We start from the raw sequence: 26060 nt of genomic DNA, 5'->3' as shown, positions 1-26060 counted from the left end.
TTTTTCAAGTGTTGGAAACTACATTTTGATTAGCCATATTTCAATTTTTTAAAATTCCATAACCTGAATATTGGAGTTGATTTGAATCATATTGAGGAAATGTTCAAGATTTTGAGGAAGATTCAATTCAACATCTATATTTAATTAAGGCCAAATGGCCAAGTATGAAAACAAAAAACAATAAGATATGAAAGAGGCGACTTTAAGGACGGGGTTTGAGTACTCTAAGTTAGAAGGATCAGTCACATGGATCAAGACAAATGTCATGATCCTAGTTAGTCATTTTCAACCAATTTTAATTCAAAATCTTTTACATTCCCGCAATTTTATATATATTGCTTTCGATTTTTCCCCCCTGGTCCTTTACTTTAATTTGTTATTCTCTTCAACTTCCCCTTTTTTTTTTCCTTTTAAGTTCCACTTTTATATTGAGTTCTTCACATTTTCGATTTTTTACTATTTGATAACATTTCTTCTTCTTATTCTTCTACTCCATTTTCCTTTAAATTTGAGTCTCATTTTGTATTTCAAGTTATTTACTTTTCCTTTTATTTTTTCATGTAATTATTCTTTAAGTTCCTGTTAACTTTATTTGATTCCAAAATTTAAGTTTCTTGCACACTTTAAGTTTCAAGCATGTTTACTTTTGTTTTGCATTCTTTGTGTATGTTTAGCTAGCTTTTTCAATTAGCTTCTACATTTCTTCACTACCTAAAAAACTTTTTTTTTTGAAAATAGTAATAGTCTTTGATAAATAAGTTTTTGTTAGCAACTTATAGTGTTTTTTGAGATACTGCTTCACAAGTAACAACTTTAAATAACTAACTTCTAACTTTTCATATTTAATTCTTTTTTACCTTTGAAATATTTATTAAAATTCCTTGTTACATATTTTACATAAGGTGGGGTTATTATTTTAAGTATAGAGACTAAACAAGTAGCATTTGCACGTATATGGATTAATTAATTTGATAGTGTTTTAAAGTATAATGACCAAATTAAGAATGCATAATGGGATTAATGGTCCATGCAAGATTGTTAGAGATAACATCATCAAGGTAGGACTAAACATGTAACATTTGCACGCATACAGATTTATTTAATAAATTTTTGTGTATAAACACTTAATTAAAACTGCACTACCCATAGATCAAAATATGTGTTAAACCATTTTTTTTACAGTTAATACATTTCAATTAAATCTACAAAACTTAGTTTCAATTATTATCAAATAGTATTTTTGTCTACATGATAAAGTTATATTTATAGAATAAAGATGAAATCGCAATCCACGAAAAAGTAGTAGGGTACGAAGATACAAAAGCAAGCGCATCATAATTTTTCGTTCTTTGTTTTCTTCTGCGGATACAAAACATGTCTATTCATAAAGCAATAATTAATGAAGTAATTGGTGTCATCAGTTACGGAAGCAGAAGAGTTAAACAATGTTTACCACAGTTGGCAGTCACAATTTCAATCACACAAATTAAAAGTTCACCTTCTCGATTACAAAAGAACAAATGAAATCAAAGATTGGTATCGTTTTTTTTTTTTTTTCTCTATCTGTTCGGCTGGAGTTGATTTATTGTTAGCTTTTACTGCTTTTTATTTTGTATTCTGCGGACTTTTGCTATGAGCTGGTGATAATAATATTTAACAGTTGGCCTTTCAAAAAAAAATTCAAAGAGTGGTAAACTAAAAATGAAGAGAAATAGTATTTTTATATACATCTTCTGAAAAACAATTATACAGTAGAAATAGACTAAAAAGAGAAAAATATAATATTATAAAGCATCATATATATTTAAATGATATAAATAATATATATATATATATAATAACAATTTTTTTTACATCATCATCCTATCATAATATACACTAACAATATATATCTACTAAACTTTAAATAATATAACTCAAATAAAATAGATAAAAATCTGGTAAAAGTGTTTGTGCCACTTAATACAGTATTCACCCAATAAAATGCGGTCCAAAACCAACAAAAGCCACTGGAACTTTACTTTTAGAAAAGCATTAAAGTCATTTCAATGCCTTGACGTGACTTTTCCAATAAGTATTGGCAAATTAAAAGTAAGAAAAAAAAAGTGGGAAGGGGGTTGGGTGGGGTGTTTCTTCAAAGGCGTTAACTTAGGGGCAATTGAGCAAATAAAAGTGGGTTTCTTAAGGAGGAAGTAGTTGTGGTTGAAGTAATGGAGTTTGATGGGGACAAGCACCGACCCAAAGGAAAATAAGTTAGTAACATAGTAAGATACATACATGCTTTATGGGGTGGTGTTAGAAAAGCAGGTTAACCCCTCACTTTCTCAGTTTTAAAGGTTACTATACCTAGCTAGCTTTGCAATATTTGTTTATTTGTAACTTTCCTTTTTTCCTGTTATGATCATGCATTACTTAATTGTGTAAAAACGAATGACCCAGTGACCTTCCAGACACGTTAAAACCACCACGAAATAGTTTATGCAAGTGTGTGTATTGTTGTATCTGACGGGGACAAATCAGGGGGCAATGAATTGGAGACTAATAGGAATGCATTCTGCACTTGTTCGTTTTTAGTTGTCATATTCATTCATTCATTCATATTACATATTCTTAGCATTCATAATGCCTCTCTGCTCTGTCTGTCCCTCAGATAGGGCACGTCACACACGCTTGCCTATTGGGTAAGTATATATTTTGCCTTAGCCCAACTTTAATCACAGCATCCTTATCTTTGATTTTTTTTTTCTTTCTGGTTTAATTATCTTTTAGTCCTATATTTGTAAAAAAAAAAAAACTTTTTTTTATTCTCTATAATTTAAGATATCTTATTTCATCTTTATAGTTATGATTTCTTAACCCTCTTAGTTCTCACCGTCTAAAATTGGTTAAGGTTGTTATATCCAGATCTTTTGTAAAACTATTAAAAAATTAAAACAAAAAACTACTAAAAAAAAAGTTAAGACAGTTTCAATTTTGCAGTGGTTTTAAAACATTTGCATATAATAGCATTAAACGATTTTAGATAATGATTAAAAAAAAGAAGTAAAAAATCATGTATAATTATAAGAATCTAAATAAGATATTTTAAACTATAGTAATTAAAAAAAAAGTTATTGCAATTATAAAGAACAAAAATGATTGTTAATTTTTTTAAAACGAGTGAATGATTGGTTTAGTGATGAAATTATGGTATACTTTTACTAGTATTTATTGTTCTTTTTACATAAGTTAAAGTTGAGAGAAAATAAAGAATGGTATCACTGATCATGATACTGCTGAGAAATATCTTAGAAGTTAGAAGTGTTGGGCGTCATATGAACAGCGTTATTGTTAACACAATGCGCTGGGTGGGACACACACTTGCTCCACTTACAAATATTTAAAGTTCGTTAATTTTTATTTTTTTTTAAAAATGATATTAATTTACATATTTTTTTTAAGAAAAAAATCTTTCGATTAAATTGCCAAATTTATTTTTCCACTGAGCTTAAACCAACTTCTTATTAATGATGCCAATTCAAGTTTCTTAATTGGTAGAAAATTGTATTTATATAATTTTGTTGGAAAAAAAAACGGTATAATAAAGAGAAATAGAAAGAGAAGAGAGAGAAGTGAGAGAAGATGATCCAATGAACTGAAAGTAGATAAAGAGAAAAATAATATTGAAAGAAAATATCAAAAAATGAGAAAAATAATTATGCATTGATATTTATACTATCATTTATGATAAATTTGTTGACTTTCCCAATAATTATTTAAAAGTTATACCAACCATGATTTATGATTAAATAATAACATAAAACTATTTCAGTCATTAAACTCTTAAAAAATTATTATATCAACAATATAACCTAATTGATAGAGATATTAACAATGAAGGCTAAAAGCTAATTTCTTTGCCAAATAGTAGTTTTTTAATTGAAAAGATGGAGCTTAAGCAACATCAACCACCGGAGCTGACTGATGAGGTACCAATTATATGCAGTAAAAAAAATCAATTATAAAGAGAGAAATGCTACATACATACTATAGCAATAATAAATATCCAAATAAATTATATAATACAGATGTTTTTCAGTTTGCTTTCTAGCCTCTCATGCAAAATCGTCACATAAATTGCATATAATGATTTAACACAATTTGGTCAATTGATTGTAAGATTGGTCATTTTAGGCTTTAGGATTTCTTGATCAATCTGTGGTAAAATTAATCAGTCTTGAGGCCAACTAATCAATTATAAAACAAATCAGCCAATCATTATTAACTGTTACATGCAACCTAATTGTAATTTTACTAGAGACCAAATCAAAAGTTATAAAATCCCGAGCCTAAAATGGAAATGTAAGCGTAGTTAAAGTTGTTTGAAGAAAAACCAAGGCCAGGCCCAAACCTATATAGCCCATATAGGCTCTTCCGTCAATCTCACGGTCCAATTTAGTGGTTTGCTATCCTTCACGACAATGGAACGAAAAAGTAATTCTATTTTAGTTTTTAAAATGAATAATTATATTAATAATCTATAGACATAGTGTAAATAATTATTCCTTGTTTATCCTTTTTTTTTTCCTTCCTTGCTTGAGCAACAATGAACAAGTATGGTTCAACGGCAGCATGTGTTCTGCAAACAAGTACATTTTAGATAATTCACAACAGGTAAATGTGGGTGATGACTCACAACCAAGAAGACGGCATCTTTGTGGCTGTTGCTTCCTGCACTTCCCAAGTTACTTCATGTACTCTTTTCCGGAATATTTTTTTTATCTTCTGGATTGATTATTCCAAAAGCCAAAAACGAAGTGAACTCCGGAATATAATTTTACCTTTTGGATTGATCATTTTAGAATACAAAAAGAACTGCATGAAGTAATAACCCATCTATGTTGGTTAGGCAGAGAGCAGATTTATTCAATATGATTTTCTAAGGACCGGGTCACACATTAATCAGGAAAGGCCCACTATTTATCATGTGATTAAATAATTTCAATAAATAGATTTATAGCATGTTTTCAAAACTAGCGTAACAGAGAAGTAGGTAATTGAAGAATTTAATGGAATAGTGCCTCCGATAAAGTTCATTCACAATTGAAATATCCCCTATAGTAACTTGTAAGGTTATTCTAGCAAATTACTCAACTAATTAGGAAAGGACAATAATTTCTCTCGATATTTTCGAACGTATTATCTGCGAACAAAGCAAATCTCCAAACCTAATGGTATATTTACTTCAGTTGCACGAAACTAACCCAAGTCACATCAACATAATATACCTGCTTAATGCCTAAAGATTTTAACAATTCTCCCAGTCCAAACTGTTAAAAGACCAGATAATCTTGCAGCACACATGTATTTTTATGATACCAAGGTTAGACAAGTGGCATTGACCACCAAAACATTTAAATGTTCAAAGCCACCGGAAGAGATTTACCACAATTGAGTTCAACAAAAATAAAAATAGATAAAAACAGATGATAAGCTAGTCACAATTAAGAAGAAAACAACAGCAACAACAAGCAACGTGACATCGGAGTAAAATAACCAGAGTGCTCATGCCATTATCTTGGCAGACCTAACATAAAGACTGTCCACGACTTTCCCAACATTGGAAATGGTCTCTAGAGTAGCAGGATATATAGCATCAGTCTTGGGATCGTCGAATATGACAAGGCATCCAGCACCTTGATCCAATGTTCCAGCAAACTTCTTGTCCAAAATCATCTGAGACAACTTCCGCTCCACATGATCGGTGGGAAGTTCAATAAGTTCAGCAATATGTGCAATCTCAACCCTTGAGAAAGGCTCGATCAATCTGCAAAGATTCTGCTCCATAAGGGTATCGTACAAGGATGAAAGGTGCCTGTGTACAATTGGGTCTTCCTCCAACTGTGCCTTGTAGTCCCTCAAAGCAATTTCAAACAACTTAAGGGACCGCTTAGAATGTGCATCAGCAACAGCTTTCATAGCATCCAAGTCAGGGCCAAGATATTGCAGGCCTGCTTTAGAAGAAATAATTCCTCCTACGTCATCAGCTTGATTCACCATGATCTTACACAGCAACATATATTTCAGGCTAAAAACAGCCTTGGGGTCATCAAGAGCATTGAATGATTCAAAAGCTTCAAAGAAATAACTATAAGCAGTTTTATAATCCTTTTCTTCAGCATGAAGTATTCCACTCTGCAGATCTATGGCACCTTGTTGAGCTGGGGGCACATAAATAGCATTTGCAGCTGTTCTTGCAGCCGTGAGTGCAGCTTTTGCCTTTGGAAGGTTTCTTAATGAGAAATGCAGCTTGCTTTCCAGCAAATCTATATCCACAAGAAGAAGCTTGTCATCTAATCTCCTAACTTCTTTGACCAAGCCAGAAAGAAGAGTCAAAGCTTCTGAATACTCCTTACTTTCCATCAGAAGTGCTGCAAGCCTTGCCTCAACTCGCTGTCTCAGAAAGGTCCGCTTTTCAGCACGAGTCCATAGCACCATTTCTTTGCAGAGTGCAATTTGTAGATCAGATGTCCCTGGTATTTTAGCAACTGAGTCAATTATTCCCCTAACAATCTTTGCAGTTTTTGCCTTAGGTATCAAGGAGAAGAATGGCCTCAACTGAGTGAGAAGGCTGCACAGATCCTCTCCCCTATTTTCATCAGTGAGAAGCTTAGTGAGGTTTGTGATTGCTTGCTCTTTCATACGCAAAGCATCTGGTGAAGAAGAAGGATCATCAAGTACCCGATAAAGAATGGAGATGGCCTCAGATGGGTCTTTGGCCTCATTTGCCAGAGCAAGTGACTCAGTTGTGGCAGGAAGATAAGAGGAAGACATTGCTCCTGCTTTGGAAAACCCCTGCAAGGAAACATTTGTAAATGCAGATGAGCATTTAAAACTAGAAACTTTGCATTACTATCAATCAATGGGTGAGTGGAAATTATTATCTCATTTTGTGGTTGCTTTTCCCTCATTAAAAATTGGACACCAGTAAGATAAATAGATAAGGGAGACTTCTTTCCCAGAGAAAGGGAAAAAAATGATCAGGTGAAAGGACAAGGGATGGCAGACCTAATAGGTTTTAATTTTACGGGTTTGGAATGTTTTAAGTTTCTGCATTAAGACTTGTTGAGTTGTTTAAAACTTTGCCAACCCTCACTGCTATTCAAATTGGTCACAGTGATTAAATAGATGTCTTTTGGTCTTCATTGTTGTTGGAAGTACTCCTATCTACAGTGAGATTATGCACAGAATGAAAATTAGGAGAAGAGATTGTATTATTTTGTTGAGAAAAATAGGAAGATACCAAAATAGTGTGCTGAAATAGTAAGAACAACACTTGCTCCCAGTCGGAAGGAAGAATTTCCCTAAGCTTCAAGCTAGAAAGTTAAAAGTATACAGAGGCCCTCCTTACTCTTCAATTCCACTATTTAATACACAGACCTATTCCCTCTCTCCTCAAACTAACTCCACGCCCCCCAATCCCCTTCTTGGGCCTTTGAGTTGCAGGGATTTTTCAGTAATTGACCCAGCTATAGTAGCCCCTGGGTTAAACAAATCCTGGTCCACTAGGGTAGTTGGATCCAGACAGATCCCTATCAGTTGTCAATGGCATATACAGTGTAGCATTGGCAACCACTACAGACATGCCCCAAAGACAGATCATAGCACCACAAGCGACATTGCGGCAAATAATGTAGCACAACACAGTAACTTTTGAAATACAACAACCAACTACAAAAGTCTTTTCCTGCTAGGTGGGGTTGGCCAATGGCAGTATCAGAAATAATAAAGTTTATTAAATGCACTAGAAGAAATGAAAAGAAATTCATATATTGCGAAAAATCATCATAAAACAAAAAATATATACTTCATGATAGCCCAAATTTAACAACTCACAAAAATCAATATTGAAGAAGAGAGATTTGTCATCACCTAAGGAAGAAATTATGAGAAAGGAATAAAAAGCTTGATGGTGGATGAAAAGAGCCTTAGATTATATCGGAATGAAACAATCGGTCTTGATTTTAAAAAAAATAATAATAATCAAAATGACTTTGCCTTGCCCCAAAAATGTAGTGTAGTGGGAGGTTTCAGAGTTCATTATCGAGTTGCTCCCCCTGTAGTGATTCCTATGTTATTTTATCTAAATATGGCAGCATGATCCCTGTGCCTCTTACAACTACAAGCTCATTGACCAACTGTGATAAAAACAATGGTTAAAATATGCAAAAGCAAGCCACTTTCGCCCCAAAAGACACCATGGCATCATTATCAACAAAAATCTTAGCGCTTCCAAGAAGCTCTAAGTCATTCTTCCATGGAGGAAGAAATCATTGAAAACCATAATCACTAAAAATATAAATGAGACTACACTCTCTACAACAGACAAAGAACATTATCATTTTTTTTATAAAAAATGAAGACTATTGTCTCCCGTCACTTTAAATTGCCAAGATTAATTCTCATGTCCCATTGATGTCTCCAACCACCTCTCCTCAACAACCCCCTCTCCTCCCAAGAAAAAAAAAACTATGAAGAAATGAATTATCAAAAGGGGGCCTTCGTAGCCTGCATGCAATAACCGATGCAAACAAGCTTATGGTCTAGTGTGAAGAAATTAATTATCAAAAGGGGGCCTTCGTAATCTACGTCCTCCCATTTTGAATTTATTTTATTTTTTACTCAAGTGAACACAGAAGTAGACACAAGATCCTGAGGAGACACATCCTCACAGAAGGCTCCATAAACTTCATCCTACACAGATTTTTGTGGACATCTCTCTCCTCCTGACCTTATCAATCTTATGAAAATCTCACACGAAAGCATCCAAATCCCATCTATTGGAATTCACAAGAATAGAGAATAGATAATTGACTTCAAAAGCAGTTTGAAGCAACCACGAGTCCATGACGAACAACAAAATTAACTTCAAAACCTCGATAAAGAAATTGCAAGTTAATCTACCGAATAAATAGATAATTAAACAGTTTGAAGCAACCACGTAGACGAATAGAGAACCTAACTCGTACACACAAAAGCATAAAACTCTGCTACGTAACAGCATACACAATTTCATGTTCAAAACACAGCACACGGAAGATCAAGGAGTGGTAATTGAAAGCAATCAAATGTTAAAATCAAATCTGGAAAAGGAAAAAAGAGGGCATCAAGGAACGAACACCGTTACCTTATCGGCGAGTACTGTAGAATTCTTTCCTTGCGGAAGCAAGTATAGGGAAATTTCGATGCTGTGCCGTATAGTTTGGGAAAAAATGGAACCGTGCAAACCCTAACAAAGAGAAGAGGAGTAAAAAACGACGACGCAGAAGCATTGTCAATTTAAAAGTTTAAACGCACCGTTTCAAAGTGAGCAATCGGGCTCTACAAAGCCCAGAATATTAAAAAAAAAAAAGAGAGTCAAGTTAGATTTTTTTCCTGTTTATATTTATTTAAAGTTTTATATTATTTTTATTTTTTAAAATATGAACTTAATTAAATAAAATTTTCAAAGTTTCAGTCCAATTATAAACCACTAGTTTGATAACATGTGCGCTACACTAATATTAATTTAAAATAAATGGATATACATTAGTAATTTGCTACCCATACCTCAAGTTTGGACCATTGCTTCTAGAGTTTTATTGATCAATCGGTTGAAATCTATTCACAAAAAGATTACTTCCCAAAATTTTCACCTAGTTCATCACTGAATTGGGATTGATCTATATTTCTCATCCCTTAAGTACTATAGGTGTGTTTGAAAATACATTCAAACTCGGCTCAATGGAGAATTCTTGTGTTTTTATGCAAAAATTCTAAAGCAACTCAGGTGATACTTTCACTTTAATGCTGGTTACGTTTAACATAACTCCTTCATAAATAGGCACTATAAATTATGTATTTTTTTTAGTCTCAAAATTATTTTGGTAATTTTAGTATATATGATTTGAATATTTTGTTTTTTTATCCTCATAAATTTATTTTTTATCATTTTTATCCTTATGGACAACATATGTTAGGTATGGGTAAAAAACAAAAAAAGATGTTTTTAAATATCAAAATAACTACAATAATTTTACAGGGACAAAAAAGCAAAATGAATAAATTAAAAGGACTAAAATATATTAAAGCAAAAGAAATTCTATAACATAAACATAACCGACTAGAAGTTGAATATTGAACTGGACATTATATAACAAAGCCTAAAAAAAAATCAAAAGATTCAAAACAGGAAAAGTCTGTTTAAAATTCTGCATAATTCACATGATTAAAGCAGAGGTTGAAAGGAGGAAAATTATGTGTGATTGTAATACAAGATAGAGAATAAACCTTTGATCATTGAGAAAGATAAAATATCTTCTACCTCTCTGGTGTCAATGGCTTTACCAACTAGAAGTAAGACACAGAATCAGCAGCATTTTTGCAGCTTCACCAAACACCAATGCTTGTGAAAAATAATCGGTGTTATTTTGCGATTCTTTAATTAGTTTTTTTATTCTCTTGAGTCTTGACACTTTCTATCTATAAGAGTCCTTCTTTGACTGTATGTGCCCATTCCCTACCATGTTCTTTTTTCTTCTTGGTTTAGGATATGACAAGTGTGTGGAACTGAATGGAAAATGAGGAGGACAAAAAATTGGATCCATGTCATGTGATGAACCCAAAGGATAGCCTAGCTAGAGTTCCATCTTCATGAGGAGGAGGAGACTTCTCACTCTTGCTCTTAGCATTTGCATGTGTTATCAGTCGCCATATCTGTAATAAGAGTTAAACCATTACTACAATATTAAGACATGAAACTAAGATGTGATACGAACCAATCTTATGTGTAAAATTGGAAAATTTGGAAAAATGCTTTATTTTATAGTTAACTGGAAACATATATACCTCAATGCTCAGAGGAGAAGTTGTGGGTGCATATATAGCGATCAACAACATTCCCCTCTTATGAACAAGGAACTTGGAGAAGTTTCATTTGATATTATCCCCGAAGAATCCACCGTTGCTTGAATTTAGATACTTGTGGAGTGGAGCAACAATATGACCATTCACATCAACCTATATTAAATGCAAATAAACATGGTCCCAATATAATTAATAGTACAGTAAATTTGATACGATTGCAATTGAGAGACATGATTGGGATGTGGGGTTAGGACCCAACTCAAGTGGGTTGTATGAAATAGACAAAAGAAGTGGGCCTGCGGTAGTGAATAGGCCCAAATTGCCAAGACCAGTTCGTGACAAAAAGGCTCCATACTGGTTCAAGGACTACAAGAAGAAATATAGAGATAAATTGAATCTTAAGAATATGCTGATACATTGTATTTTTCCCTTTAGTGCATTTACCTGCTTTCTATTAGAAGATTCCTTTTCTGTTAGCATAGAGTCTGTGCTCATGAGCCACGTGTCTTGTGATCCATGATTCAGGGATTGTACTGACCTATAAGAAGTCATTATCATGAATTAATCAGCAGAGAATTGAAACCCCAATAGTTAATTCTGTAGCTTGTAGAATTCTTCCCCCTTTGAAATATTTATTCTAACTCGACCATAATCAAACAACAATAAGTTTTTCCTAGTCTGAAATTTATCTTATTTTCCCTATCTTATTAGTCCAAAATTTATATTTATTTGTTTAGGTAACTCGACCATCACCAGTGTTTTGCAATTGCTTACGTACTCTCACCAGTTTACTTAAACATCTGCGTAAAACTCTGATTCATTGATCCTTCTTGTTTCCATGTGAAGTTACCTCAGTATCAAATATATCCCCCATTATACGAATAATTGAATATGGACCACATATATAATGAGAGAGCATGAAATTATTAGCATCTTTTTCGTTTTTCCGACCCAATTCCGTGAGATTTTTTTGGCGTATACTTTTATGTTCTCCAAAAGCACAAGTAAACCACACACACACACACACATGATCTGCATTCACAACGTTGAGTCAAAATCCCTTCTAATACCTTGTTACAAGGGTAGAAGTAGAACATACTTGTTTCTGATCATTGAAATACAAAATACCAACTTCATAAATTCTTACTTAACACGATTAATATTTATATATTACATTAGCTAGCTCATAAAAAATCTCTATTCTGATTGACGTCGTCCATCGTTCCCTTGTTAGTACTAGTAACCACAAAGTCAAGATTGTAAAGCACTGGAACCATAGTGAGAGAGCACAGGAACACCAACACGGGGCCAAATATCCAAAGCAGCAGAGGAAGTGCCGCATAAAAGAGTCTGTTTCCAACAGTGTTTAGAAGGAAGCCTTTCTCCAAAATCTCATTGACATATTCAGGGGTGACCAAGGACGACATGGGGTCCTGAGGGGTGTTGATTAGGATGTTGACTTGGTTTATGAACCTTATGGACAAAGAGTGGCAGAAGAATGAGAAGAGGAAAATAGAGAGCAAAGTGACATATTTGAGTGATATCATGAACTCTCCATGACCCCCATAAACTGTGTCCTCAAGAGGCTTCTTCACACTGTAGGTGCTGCTTACGATTGCTGCTAGGCCTGAGCATAGGAGAATAGAGGTTGTGGCCATTAGGGTCGCACCCATGATTGTGTTCCTAAGTGATTGAACAGCGAGGATGTTCTTTTTGTCATTGTCCTGCCAAAAAAACATCGTCGTTCTTGAATTATTATATATGGTACCATGTGCTGTTTCTTTTTTCTTTCTTTTTTTTCCAATATTGAAAACTACTTTGTATCACAATTTCGTGTACCGCAAAATTAGTGGAAGAAAACATTTTGTCGTGTGATGACCCTTTAATTTGAGGTTAAATAGTACAAAATAATATTGAAAAGTGCAATGCAATGGCACATGCTCTTCTTCGTGCAGTAAGCTGGGTCGTGATCTACTTATATAGCATATTATTATAGATGCGATTAATCGAAGAACACTTACAAAACAGAAAACTCTGACAGGAATGAGATACGACAGATTTGGAAAAAGTCAAGAGTCTATAATTTTGTGTCTTGATTATCTAGCTACCTTTTAACAATGAGATAATATTGTTTAAGAGTATATGGACATCATGCATGTGAAGTGTGAACATGTCTAATTTCCATCTTTTTATTTTTTTTTATATAATACTAATAAATAATCATTTTTTATTAAAAATATAAAATAACTAATTTATAATTTTGTACTTATTCTATAACTTTGTGCCTTAATTATCCACCAGTACCTAATAACACAGGTACGGACATTCTTGGAATAATTAACATGCTTTTTAATTAAAAAGAAATAATTAAAATGAAGAATTTTAAGAATAGGAAATTTAGAAAGTAAAAATAAATAATAAAAAACCATCTCTCGAATAATTCTAGAGGTATATCATTATGCAAACTTATTGATTTAAAAAAGGTGTTAGTTAAAGAATTAAATTCAATAATTGAGAAAATAAAAAATAAAACTCATTATATAATTTTTTAATTTGAATTTGAGATAACTATGGCTATATGTGTGTGTGTTTTCTGTTTCATAAATTTGAGTTATTTTATTTTATGGTCTTTTTATTTGTATCACCATAAGTCAGGAGAAATAATTGAAGATAAAAAATAAGGAAAGATGAATGCTTCTAATAATATGAATAAAAATGGTTTTAAGAAAAAATTTAAAAGTGAAATAAATTATATAATCCTTTATATTAAATTAAGTTTTTTTCTTAAATTTTAAATAATGATAAATTTGGAAAATAATACTCCCTCTATTTCTATATATAAGACCTAATTAGTTAATTATTAAAAAATTGACTAATATAATTTATAACATTAAAGGTGTCTTAAATTTATATTTTTTTTTATAAAAATTATTCTTGTAATAATATTTTTTTCTCTTCCAATTGTTTGTTAATATATTATCTCTCTTCTTTAAATTAGAGGTATTTATAGTCTAAAAATAATTAATAAAAAAATTAATATTATAAATTAAATCTTATAAAAATAAGCCAAGATCATTTTTAAACGTTACATCTTATAAATAGTAACTAAGGGAGTATGAAAGATAAAAGTAGAAGAGAGGGAATAGACATGCCCTTTCTATTTTAAAATATTATCGTGGATTTGCATGCACATTATCTAGGTCTTGATAGAAGTTAGAACGCTATTTGCATTGCGTATTCACCTAATTATACCATAAAGAAAGAACATTCCCATCTCTCTTTGTTTGTGACTAGTAATTATAAAATGGCATAATTGTTATCCGGTAGGAACTAAAACAAATTAAGAAAACCCAAGTGGAAAAATGTATATAACATACAAAATTAATACTGTTTAGGAGAATACTTTCACTCCTAATTACTCCATTATTCTCTTATTGCGCACTCCCTCAAAATGCCTCAAGATGAAAATTCTAGCACTATCACCAAGTTGCTAAACCTTCCCGATTATTAATTTGACGTGGAAAAATACCGTTCCTCTAGTGCTGAAAAGAAAACACATGAATATATAGGCTATAGCATGCTAGTGTTAGATACAAGTTTGTTCTCTAATTATATTTAAGTTAGAGCTTTTTAAGATAACTGATCAATTAAAATTATAATTAGCATGGAATGCATCAAACTGGACCTAGCTTGGATGCTAAAATCCAGAGGTAGAATTAAATTAACATACCTTCATCATGGCCGCAACCCAATTTCGTCGACCACTGGCGTTGATGCCAATGATAGTTGTATGTGGATGTGTTCGAACAGTGTACCACAGCCAGAAATGATAACCAATGCTTATAAGAAATCCTAAGGGCACCAATATCACATCCAAATAACACTTCTTCCATTCCATCTTTTTTCTTGATATTACTAGCTTGTGTCTTAAACGTGAAGAGTGTCTGTGAAATTAATTTGATATTCCTCTCCTCTATGACAATGCATGCCAACCCTGCTTTATATACACATCAAGAAAGGATGAATGTGGACTTGTTTGACTACACGATTCAGTCTGTACCATTGTTAGAAAAAGAATAATCCTTACTTTTATCACTAAATTACAAACCTTAGCCTAATGTATTACCTGGTAGGGTTCTTTTGTACAACTTTAATCACCTATTTCATGTGTTTTTCTTTTATCATCTTCCAATTAGTCAGGCCCATTTGCAACTTGCCTACTTGGTATTTTTTTTAGATCATTATATGGTATAGATTGATTTAAAGTGACGTACGTGTGAAAGATATTGACTGATTATATTATGGGAAAAGTCTAAAGAATTCCTTTTAGTATTGTTTGACGTAAATTTTGATAATGAAATAACATTTCAATGTGTATACTTTACATATCATTGGCACGTAATTCTCAAAATACTTTCAAGCTAAAGCATGTACATATATAATATGAGGATATTTTGAAGATAATGCATGCAATAATAGACACACTCGTTGTTGGGGAACACTTTATATAGGATGATTTATGATCTATTATAGTATCGTTTTTAAATGCACTCTAACTATTACTAGTATTTTAGTATGTGCAATTCATAAAATAAATTTTTTATTTTATGTAACTAAAATTTATAAAAAAAAAATACTTTTGAATATATAAATTTTATTATAATTAAAAATTATAATAAATAAATATTTTTGAACATATAAATTATATTTTAGTTTTATGATAAATAAATTATATTATAATATAAGGTTATTTTTAATTATTGATAATTAATTTTAAAAAGTATTGAAATTTAATTTATAAATAACAATAAAAATAATAATTTGAAAGATAAGAGGTTAAGAATAATCTCTAAAAAATATTGACGATTACTTTTAGTATCAAACTTTCACAACTTAAAGTATGGAGTGATTGGTTTAACAAGTATACATATGTACCTTTTTTTTAAGTGAATTATGGAGTTTTAACATTAATATAAAAAAGAATTTTACTAACAAAATTAATTTTACCATATTTTAAATTTTTCCAACTCAAAAAGATTATCAATTATCAAGGAAATCTGAAGTACGTCTCTCTCTATAGGTTTTGAGAATAATATAATTTTTCACCTTCCAATAAAAATATTTATATTTTAAGTTTCTTAATCAACATCTTAAATATACTAGTTAGCATTTATATATATATATATATATATATATATACACAAAAAAAAAACTATTTTGTTCTACATGATTATCATGAAAAGGACAAAACAAATAAACTTACTTTAGAGTATAACGATAAAGTTTGTGCCATTAAGAGTATTAAGTGCCAAAAAAGAAAGAAAAAAAGAAGAATGGCATTTGGGTTAAAATAAAATAAGTGAGGGTTGGAAGGATAAGGCTACAATGGATTGTGAGATTCTGACAAGGCCAGTGTCCACTGGGCCCATAGTACGTAGTCCAACACCAAGAAACTGTGCACTCTTCACTCGTGGGAGTGGCCGAGTGCGTTCCCTCTTCATCTCCACCCACTTCACCACTTTTACATACCCCTTCTTTGCATGACATTTAATCTTGTGCATGCCGTCATCCGTTTTAGACATTACTATAACTTATCATTGGATAAACGATACTGTCGCGTTATGAACGTTTCCAAAACTAATGTTACTGAATATACAAAAGAGCAAGTAGAAGAACTATCAACTCAATTAATAATGACTTAAATTGTCCGAACGTGTGATCATAAAAGAAGATCTCCTCTCTCGCAAAGTAAGAGATAGAATGAAAACGTATCTAATCTCAAGATGGTAACATATAAAATAAACAAAAATCATTGTTGTTCCGATATAGTTTTTTCCTAGGGTTTGGAAAACCTAGCAAGCATTTAAGTGCGTATGTTTTGTCTTTCTTTGCTCAATCCCCTCATTTCTTATACTCCTTCGTGCCTAGAGCATCTTCTGCTATTTTAGGGGGTGATTTTTCCTATGTCGTCGTTTAGTCGTTATGCCAAGATCTTTGGAAGTATCTCCCAAGTGGTTATGCTAGTAACATCTAACGTGACTTTAAAGGTGCAATAAGAGATGATCCTTCCATAGAGTGGGTTGGTCGGCCATCGAATCAAGAGCTGGTGACCAATCTTATAAAAACAGTCGACATACGATTGGGAGGTACAATTGTTAAAATTAATTAAAAATCAATCTTTTTTGTTTATGCCCAAAATTCATTAATTAATTTTTTTTAATTTAAAATAAAATTGAAAAGATTAAGTGATAAGAAGTAGAGGAGGGCTAACTCAAAGTAAAAAGAGAACAAAAGTAAGGAAGGTGATATGTTATTTAGAAAGTATAACACATTAATTTTTTTTAATAAAGTATCAAACATTCATGATAAATACGAAATGGGTGAAATGAAATCCATTTTAATTCGCATGGTGGTGTATGTCACCATATCTTACATGTCATCCTCAATTATTTATATGTTTCCTACTTTCCTTAGCTAGTTAGCTTGTAAATCACTTCCGACTTTGAAAAGGCTGGTCAAAGAGAAACAAAAGCAAATTAAAGAGTAAAGAAAGACAATGATAAACTTGCTGGTTGCTGCATCCCGCGTTCATTTCCATGAAGGCTCAGTTTGGGAACATTGAAACTAATGTTATTTAACTAGAATTAAACTGATTTAATTTATTTACAAAAGTTTTTCAGTATACACTCACAGACACACTAACATTTTAGAAATAAAATTTTAATAAGTTATTCTTTTATATAAATGTATAAGAAAAAAATTATACTTGTTGTTATTGTTTTTTAAAAATATATATTGATAATATTTTTTTCAAAAGAAATATGTTGTAATAGTAAGTTACATTTATATTGTATTTTATGAGAAACAAAACCTATTTTTTCCTATAAAAAAAAACACAAGTGAATATTAGTAAATTTCTTATTCATAATGCTACAAAATGGAACCAAAGTAATACTTATTTGGAACAGTTCAAAGTTCAAAAAAAAATCTCCATTTTTGAGTAAATCAAACAAATTTATGCTTTTATTTAATGATTCACGACATTTATTAATTAGCTAGTTATATAATATTTCCAGTTGCTATGAATGAGTAATGTGATTTGAGTCGGTGTCTACATTTTTTATACTACTACCACTTGTTGTTTAAGTAACAAATTTTAAATAATATCTTGAGTTTAAATTTTGTAAGCATAAAAAAAGTATGAAAAGAATTTTACCTCTTTAGTGAGTTCATTCACATAGTTTATATGGAGAATCCTTTTTTTTTTCTTTTCTGATAAGCAAAATGAAAGTTTATATGGAGAATCTAAACAGAGAAAAAAAAAAAAAAACAACAACATTTGGCAAGAGGATAGTGGGATATGCGTGATTGTTAAGGACATTGCCTATTGAATTATAAAACTTCTTATGGCAAGCTATATGAGCTAAGGGGAAAAGAAAACCCTTTCAAGTGAGGAAAAAAAAAAGCTTCCATGTCTTTGCATCACTACCTTGCTGAACTTAACTTCTATAACTATCCTTGATCTGTAAGCCTTTTACGCTTATGGATCAAGTTCATGTGTATGCGTTTAATATTAACATACGGATCAATTTGATCCGTATCAACCTTACAGAGAGGAATAAAATGATGTTGTTGGATACACTCAACATTATTGTTAGTGCACCCAGCACTTAAGAGGAAAAGACTGAAATATTCTTGATCTGTAAGCCTTTTACGCTTATGGATCAAGTTCATGTGTATGCGTTTAATATTAACATACGGATCAACTTGATCCGTATCAACCTTACAGATCAATTTGATCCGTCCGACCCTCACACATATTCATCACAAATACGAAGAAGTGCAGAGACAATTTTGACATTTTTAAAAAATATAAAATGCATCAACAATAATAATAATGCTAGCTGCACCTACCAAGAATAAAAACAAGGAAAAGTTAGGACGCGGCTATGGTGAAATCTGCTAATGGTGAACCATTGGTTAGGAACAAAAAAAAAAAAGGCAATTGAAGGTTGCAAACCGGAAAAAAAAATTTAACTAAAAATAAAAACCCTTTTCTCTTCAAATATCCGACCACGGCAACTTCATCTTTGTCGGCTCGCTCCTCCTTTGCCTTACTGACGATGGAAACAATGCCTCTTTTTCACGATTTGAGATCCGTGGCGGTAACAACGTCTATTTTTTCAGATCTGAGATCCGTTCTCGATAACAATGACGACAACGATGATGCTTCTCCCCCAATGCGGGTGGATCTCCTCCGATACTATCCGCATCTGGAGGATCCGTAACGACTATCAGTGGAAGCTTGTAGATTTTATTCGAATTCTTTTTCTTGTGTTTCTGGGTGGGTGTTTTGTGTTTGGGTAGCAATTTGTGTCCCCAAAACGACCCAAATCAGTAGCACGGAGGTTTATATATATATATATATATGTTCCAACTTTGTATTCTTTTATTTGTTGGATTCTGGTTAGTTTGTTTTGCTGATTGGTGTTATAGAGTTGCTTGAATTTTCATGTTGTTCTTTCTTGATCTAAGATTTGAATTTGGGATAGCATGTTAAGGGAGGGAGACGAAAGATGAGTCGGAAATAATCATCGTGGAGGGCGTGGTTGGCGATAGGGAAGGGGAGGTTGTGTGCATGCAACAATGGTGGAAGTTACCGTCGAGAAGAGTGCGGAGGGAGGCCAGTGCATATCTGGAATGACGGTGGCAAAGATGAACTGATGAAATTAGGAGGGAAAAAAATAAATTTTTACATTATCTGAAAAAAAAATTGAAATGTATTTAAAAAAATACTGATTCAAAAAGTCTCCTCTCTTTCAATTCAAACTTGATACCTAGTTGTAATCTTTTTTCATTTATCTTTTTATTTTATTAATGTTTTGTGTTGTTTAAACTTTTTATTATTTCTTTCCGTTAGTAACGGGGGTAATTTCTTGATTCCTCCCTGTTGCCCACCATAAACAATCTTCATCCTAGCCGCGTCCAAAAAGTTAATTAAGCAATCAATGAAAAACTAAAGGGGCACCTTGTCCAATTAAACATAGGATACCTAATGGAATGCAATAGAGCATGGGAACTGTGGGTGGGCAACAAACCTTTGCTATAAGTGGATACTTGATGTCCACCTTGTACCTAGTGCTCCAAGATCAAGGGACAAAACAAAGGCAGCACAAAATCTTCATGTTCCTTGTTCCAACTTCAATCACTAATGCATGTATGCAATGCAACCTTTGAGAAATAACTCATTTCAATAAGAATTTTGAAACAATCTTGATATTTTTTAAATATTTTTATATTTATTGAAAATAATAATAGTAATAAATAAAAACATTCGATGTTTTAAAATATAAAAATCTTTTTTTATTTAATAGTTATAACTTATTAAAAATATTATTAAAAAATTAAATAAACTTAAATATATTTTTATCCCTAATAAATATTTAACTTTTGTATTTATTTTTTAATAATTTTTTTTGTGTTGAGTCATTAATAAAATAATAATTTTATTTTTAATTTTTAATATTTATTTTTAATCCTTGATAAATTTGTCAATTTTATCTTTTCTCTTTTATAATTTTTTTTTTCATTTGTTATTAGTTGAAACTAAAACAAAACATGTTAATTATTAGAAAACGAATATAAAATTAACTAATTTAACAAGGATTAAAATAAAATATAAAAACCAAAAATAAAAACATTATTTTAGTAGGACTCAAGGAAAAAAATTTATTAAAAAGTAATCCAAAGAATCGGATATTTACTAACTATAAAAAACATATATAATCCTTTTAAATAATGTCTGCATTATCCAACATTTCAACACGTGTTCACAATTGAATTCTCTCGGGATTTATCAAATTGACAACCAGAATAAACCCATTAATGAGAATATGCTTAGAAGATGCCTGCGCACAATTAGTCTGTGTACCGTAAGCAGGTAATTTGGGTGACCTCCTATAGGATGATTCATGGAAAACGTGTTCATTAATGGTCCAATGGCGAGTTTTATCAAGTATTTTTTTTTCTATTTTTTTATAGGATCATTTTTAAAAATGGGATAAATCATAACAGGTTTTATGATTTCTTGATGAAAGTTGTGGTATTTATCATGATTTTTTTTAATAAAAGTCATAAAATTATTTATAATTTTAATTTATTTTTTTTATTTATTTACGACTTCAAAGTCATTAGTAGTTTTTTTTTACAATTTTGAAGTCATAAGTTTTTTTTTTATATATTTTAGGATTTTGAAATTATAATTTTTTTTACTTTATTAATTACTTGTATTTTATTTTCTTTTGTTTTCAGTTTTTTAAAATTATAAATAATTTTATTTAATTAATTATTAAATAAATATTTTAAATTTTACTTGTTATTAATTTTATTTAATATCCTGTATATTTTTTTATGGTTTTATTTAATATGTTATATATTTTTTAATATTTTTTTATTTGAAATATTTTATATATTTTTTTAATATTGTTTTATTTAATATATTTTATATATTTAAAATTTAGATAATATTTTAATAACAAGACATACTAAATTAAAAGGAGTCAAATGTATGAATTTTGTTCTGAAAGCAACCCTTCCCTTCTTCAAACTTGAACCCTTGCCACCAAGCCATCATCCACCATGTGCTACGTATGCACCTTTGCGCCACCGTGTGCCACCTTCTCACGTTAACTTGGGGTCGCCATGTGAAAGCATAGGGAAGGTTCGAATGACAACAATTTTGGTGTAGTTGAAGAGAATGACTTTGTTATTGGTGAAGATGAAGAGGGTAGAGTCCACATTGAGGAGGAGGTGGTTGGTGGAGTACCAGCACGAGTGGTGAGGAGTTCGAGCCAATGACAAATGGCGACGATGAAGGGGAGTTTGAGCCAAACATAGGTGACGACAATGGTGGGGCAGGGGGAGAAGGTGTAGACATTTTTTTTTACCGTCAATCATGGTGGGGCATGGGCAGCCCCACATCCGTATCCTAGAAGAGAGGGTGCTTGGCTGGCACAAGGAAGAGGGAGAAGAGGTGTTAGGGATGAGGGTATTTTTTACCATTGAAGCTTTTTGGGAGGTGTAAGATTCATATTAGGAGGTATATGATATAAATGTCGATTTTCAATGAACAAATTTGGCAGAATGGATCATTGATAAGTACTAGCCTACTGAAGAGAACAATATGACATTTGTTTCATGCACTTTCAATATTGCATCCTACATTTTTCATTATAGTTTGAAAAATCCATTTCAAAATGCATATTTACATCTCAGAACGTGCTTTTCCGGAATGCAATGAAAGGTGCAAGATACAATAGTAAAAGTACAAAAAAAATAGTCGAACAATATTTGCTAAGAAACTTGTTAATAAATGAAAATGACAACTTTAAAAGAGAGATATTTTCTAGGGTGAACTAAATGGGCCTAGAGGTTATATTGTTAGGCTCAATTATTGTAGAGAAAAATAAAGGAAAAATAATTAAGAGCATGTTTGAGAATGAATGATTGAGAGTATGTTTGGGAATTTATTACAACATTACGTTTGAGAAAAAAATAATTTTATTAATGGATCAAGACTTTTACTTTTAAATTTATTTTATTTTTATCCATTAGATTTATATTGAAATATATGCCACATTATTTTTAACTAAGAATCAAATAGAAACTAAAATGATAATTGAAATTTATAATGTGCTTGCAAGTTATTATTCAAAATTAAATTAATTTCAAGAGTGTGTCTTTCTACATTTTGTCGGTCAAAATTTAACTTTTAATTTGTTAAGTAATAGTAAGTAAAATACTTATTTGACGATTAATGTCAACATGGGTGGAAGTCAATATGACATTTTGACCATGTTAACTTATTGATAAGTACATCAAATTGTCTCAAGTAATAAAGTACTTGGAAGTTCGAATGTCGAATTCATAAAAATTTTGTTTGTACTTAGATTGATGCAAACTCAATTTACAAGCAAAAGATAAGAAATTTAAATGTAAAATTGAAAGGAAGTAAGAGATAAAAAGGATAAGAAATTTAAAATAGAAAATTAGGAGATAAGATAAAAATTTAAAGAGATAATAGATTTAAAGATAAAAAGTAGAAGATAAAATAGATAAAAGATTTTAAAGTAAAAGATAAGAAATGTAGAAGATAAAAATAATGATGCTTAAAGATAAATTCAAAATTTAAATAGGTTGAAGCTTAACATGCCAAAACTACTTGTGATGCAATGTTAATGATTTTCTCTTTCTAATGATTTCCATTCACATTTACTAAGACACTTTATATTTGATTTCCCGTATGAAGAGTCTAATTTATCTATTTTTTTTTCTCCAAAATTTCTTTCCAAAGATAAAAATAATAAATGGCATTAAGACTAGAGATGCATGAAATAGGTTAAACGAATATCAATCTATTTCTAGTAATGATTTCATTTAGATACCATTTTATAATCCTTTAGAAAATAAATATTTTTAATGCATTATTTCTTAAAATACTATATGGATGGCAGACCATGATAAACAATTAAACAAGAAAATAACAATAGAAACAAAATTGTATTAAATAGATAACAAGAAAGAGTTACATTACAAGAGTTGGCCTATTAGCCTCTCCAAACAATGGGGTTAGCCTCTCATTGTATTGAGAGGCTTTACACTTTAGGGGCTGATATGGATAGAAGAAAAAGAATGGATAAAAGAAGAGAAGAGAATAATGGACATAGAAAGAAGATTTCCCCTATTAGAGATACTTAAGCTTATGATGTATTAATTAGAGAGCTTTGAGTCTTGATGTCTCGATGTGTGTTTCTCCTTTGCTTCCTACTTCTTTTATAAGACTAAGGTAGCTTAAAATTCATGCAACCACACTAAGCGAACCTTTTGGGCTTAGCGAGTACGGCGGTGATCACGCGCTTAGCGCGGGATTCGCCCTAAGTGCGCCGTTGGACTTTCTCGTGGGTCTTCTTTGCGCTAAGCGTGAACTGACGACTAAGCGAGGAAACACGCTGGATCTATCTTGTGCGCGTGTGCTAAGCGAGCTGTCTCAATCTTCAACTTTCTCTTCAAGATTTTTTCTTTTAATTTTTGCATCAATTTTCTTTCCAACTTGAAATTTTTTTTTTGACTTTTGCTGATAAAAAGTTACATTAATATTAATTTCTTTATTATTTCATTAAAAACAACGTTAAAGTAAAGAAATTATAATTATTCTGAGTTAAAATTGACAGTCAATTTAACTCAAATTTTACAATTATCAAGCAACCACATTAAAATCATTCTAGCAACCTAATTGTCAAATAACCACTCATGTTATTGATCGTTATATAACATGCATTAACTAATAACTAATTTTCATTGATGTATTGCAAATTGAGGAAACGTTTTGGAATTGATGAAATTTCAAGGACTAACTACTAATACTTTATAATTTGAGGAATGATATCGATTTTGATCATTCACTCATATTATGTCTTACATATTTAAGTTTAACGTGGAAGCATAAAGAATTTTAGTTAACAAAAATAAGAAATGACTTTGCAAAGAGATCAAATTAGAATAAAGACCTACTTTCTTAATAATAGGGATGCAATTAACGTCATTAGCTAAAGTGTAAACCAATTTTAATTTATGGCATATCTTTATACCTTATGGCCAGTAAAAAGAGACACATATATATAATGAGAAATTCAACATGAGACCTATATGCTGTTTGCCTTTTCCTAAACACAATGTATACTATATGCAAATCGTATATGTTGCTTCTTTCTATCAAATAATGAAATGGCTTTTAGTTATGTATATAATTGATGAAATGCAAAGGCCATGTATGATGAGTACCTACAGAAAACAAGTATTAATTGTTTTCTTGTTCCAATGATTCAGTTATGGTTTAAGTAACTGCTTTAAAATAATCACCGGCCATTCAGTGATACTTTGCTATTTCTCTTCAATATCACCATGCAAATTCAAAGCATTCTTAAGTTATCTCAAATGGTGCAACGGAATGCGGACCTCGGAGATAACTGTCGAATCAGAGCAAAAAGTCAAATGGGACTTAGTTTTTTCTAGCAGCATCTTAATATTTTATTAATCTTGTTCAGAAATACATATTGTTCACCTTTACCTCCATTCTGTAACTGTTGACGTAAGTAAGCACCCTTGATTTCTTTTACAAATAGTTGTCGTGGCATTAAACATTCAAACAAGGTATGTATTTTATTTTATCAAATGTTAATTTGTTAGAAATAATTAAAGTGTTTATTTATTTTTATTATTATATAAATATAGAGGGTATATGAAAAAAAAAATTACACCTAATTAATTTTTTCATTAATTGATATATTTTGAGGTAAAGTGATATTTTTAGTTGAAGATACCATGTCAAAGTCAAAGATGAAACCCCAAATTTTAATTTAGAGACTAATATTCAAATCTCTTATGCTAACATTATTTTTCACATTTTTATTTAGGGGGAGGGGAACAACTTTTGGTTTTATTCGAAATTTCATTGGTTTCTGATATATTTTTTGCTTAATTTTTTTTATGTTAAAATGCATAAGTAAACGTATAATTATTTTTTTCTATTAAATTTAATTTAGTATATTAATTTTAATTTTAATTTGCTAATTATTTTAAATTCTTTCATGGGTAGGATATAAATGTACCAAACTCTTTCACCCCTCAAACTCTTTCTCTTTCGAAGTTTATTAATTTAGTCGCCATTAGATTGACGTACTTCTTGAAGTTGAATATATATTTAAATGGTAATTTCATTGTTAGCCACGTACGAGGAATTACAATAGAAAATCTGTATAAATTCAGCTGGAAACCTAGAACTTTCAGTCTTTTTATAGCTGGAGTGATGATTTGAATATTTTAGTCTTTCTTATAAGAAAACAACAAAAAGAGTAGTTATATATCTTTCTTTTTTTCTTCTATTTCGCCACCTATTCTTAAGTGCATTGAACCTGTAAAATGAAATTATGTTAAAGTTGAACATGGACCTATTTAAAGTCTGAAAAACAGTCTCATCAGGGAATGATTATGAATGAAATATTAACAGAAGCTCCTCCATACAATACAACTCTTCTACAAGCCCCATCAGGGATAAAGCCAAAGAAAGAAAGCATGGAAAGAAAGAGGAAAGCCAAATGCCTAAAGATATTCAGTCGAGG

At 31.1% G+C, this 26060-nt stretch overlaps 2 protein-coding genes across 2 annotated transcripts; both read right to left on the bottom strand.

The window, feature by feature from the left end:
- Positions 1-5312: 5312 nt before the first annotated feature.
- Positions 5313-9318, bottom strand: LOC114409067 (26S proteasome non-ATPase regulatory subunit 11 homolog). The gene is made up of 2 exons (XM_028372360.1): positions 9167-9318; positions 5313-6834 (listed from the first exon to the last, which is right to left on the bottom strand). Exon 2 carries the CDS (start codon positions 6811-6813, stop codon positions 5545-5547), a length of 1269 nt encoding a protein of 422 aa, XP_028228161.1. The 5' UTR covers positions 6814-6834; positions 9167-9318; the 3' UTR covers positions 5313-5544.
- Positions 9319-11917: 2599 nt separating this feature from the next.
- LOC114409066 lies at positions 11918-14869 on the bottom strand. Its single transcript, XM_028372359.1, has 2 exons — positions 14615-14869; positions 11918-12608 (listed from the first exon to the last, which is right to left on the bottom strand). Exons 1-2 carry the CDS (start codon positions 14780-14782, stop codon positions 12069-12071), a joined length of 708 nt encoding a protein of 235 aa, XP_028228160.1. The 5' UTR covers positions 14783-14869; the 3' UTR covers positions 11918-12068.
- Positions 14870-26060: the final 11191 nt, after the last annotated feature.

Source organism: Glycine soja, chromosome 4 (genome assembly GCF_004193775.1).
Source record: "Glycine soja cultivar W05 chromosome 4, ASM419377v2, whole genome shotgun sequence".
In the NCBI taxonomy this organism is placed as follows: Eukaryota; Viridiplantae; Streptophyta; class Magnoliopsida; order Fabales; family Fabaceae; genus Glycine; species Glycine soja.
Note: the sequence above shows the minus strand (reverse complement) of the source record. Positions and strands in the feature narration are given on the sequence as shown.

Coding starts and splice junctions, on each gene's coding strand:
- LOC114409066 (XM_028372359.1), bottom strand. CDS start 14,782: ATGGAATGGAAGAAGTGTTATTTGGATGTGATATTGGTGCCCTTAGGA. Junction 12,609..14,614: donor GGGTTGCGGCCATGATGAAG/GTATGTTAATTT, acceptor TTTTTTTGGCAG/GACAATGACAAAAAGAACAT.
- LOC114409067 (XM_028372360.1), bottom strand. CDS start 6,813: ATGTCTTCCTCTTATCTTCCTGCCACAACTGAGTCACTTGCTCTGGCA.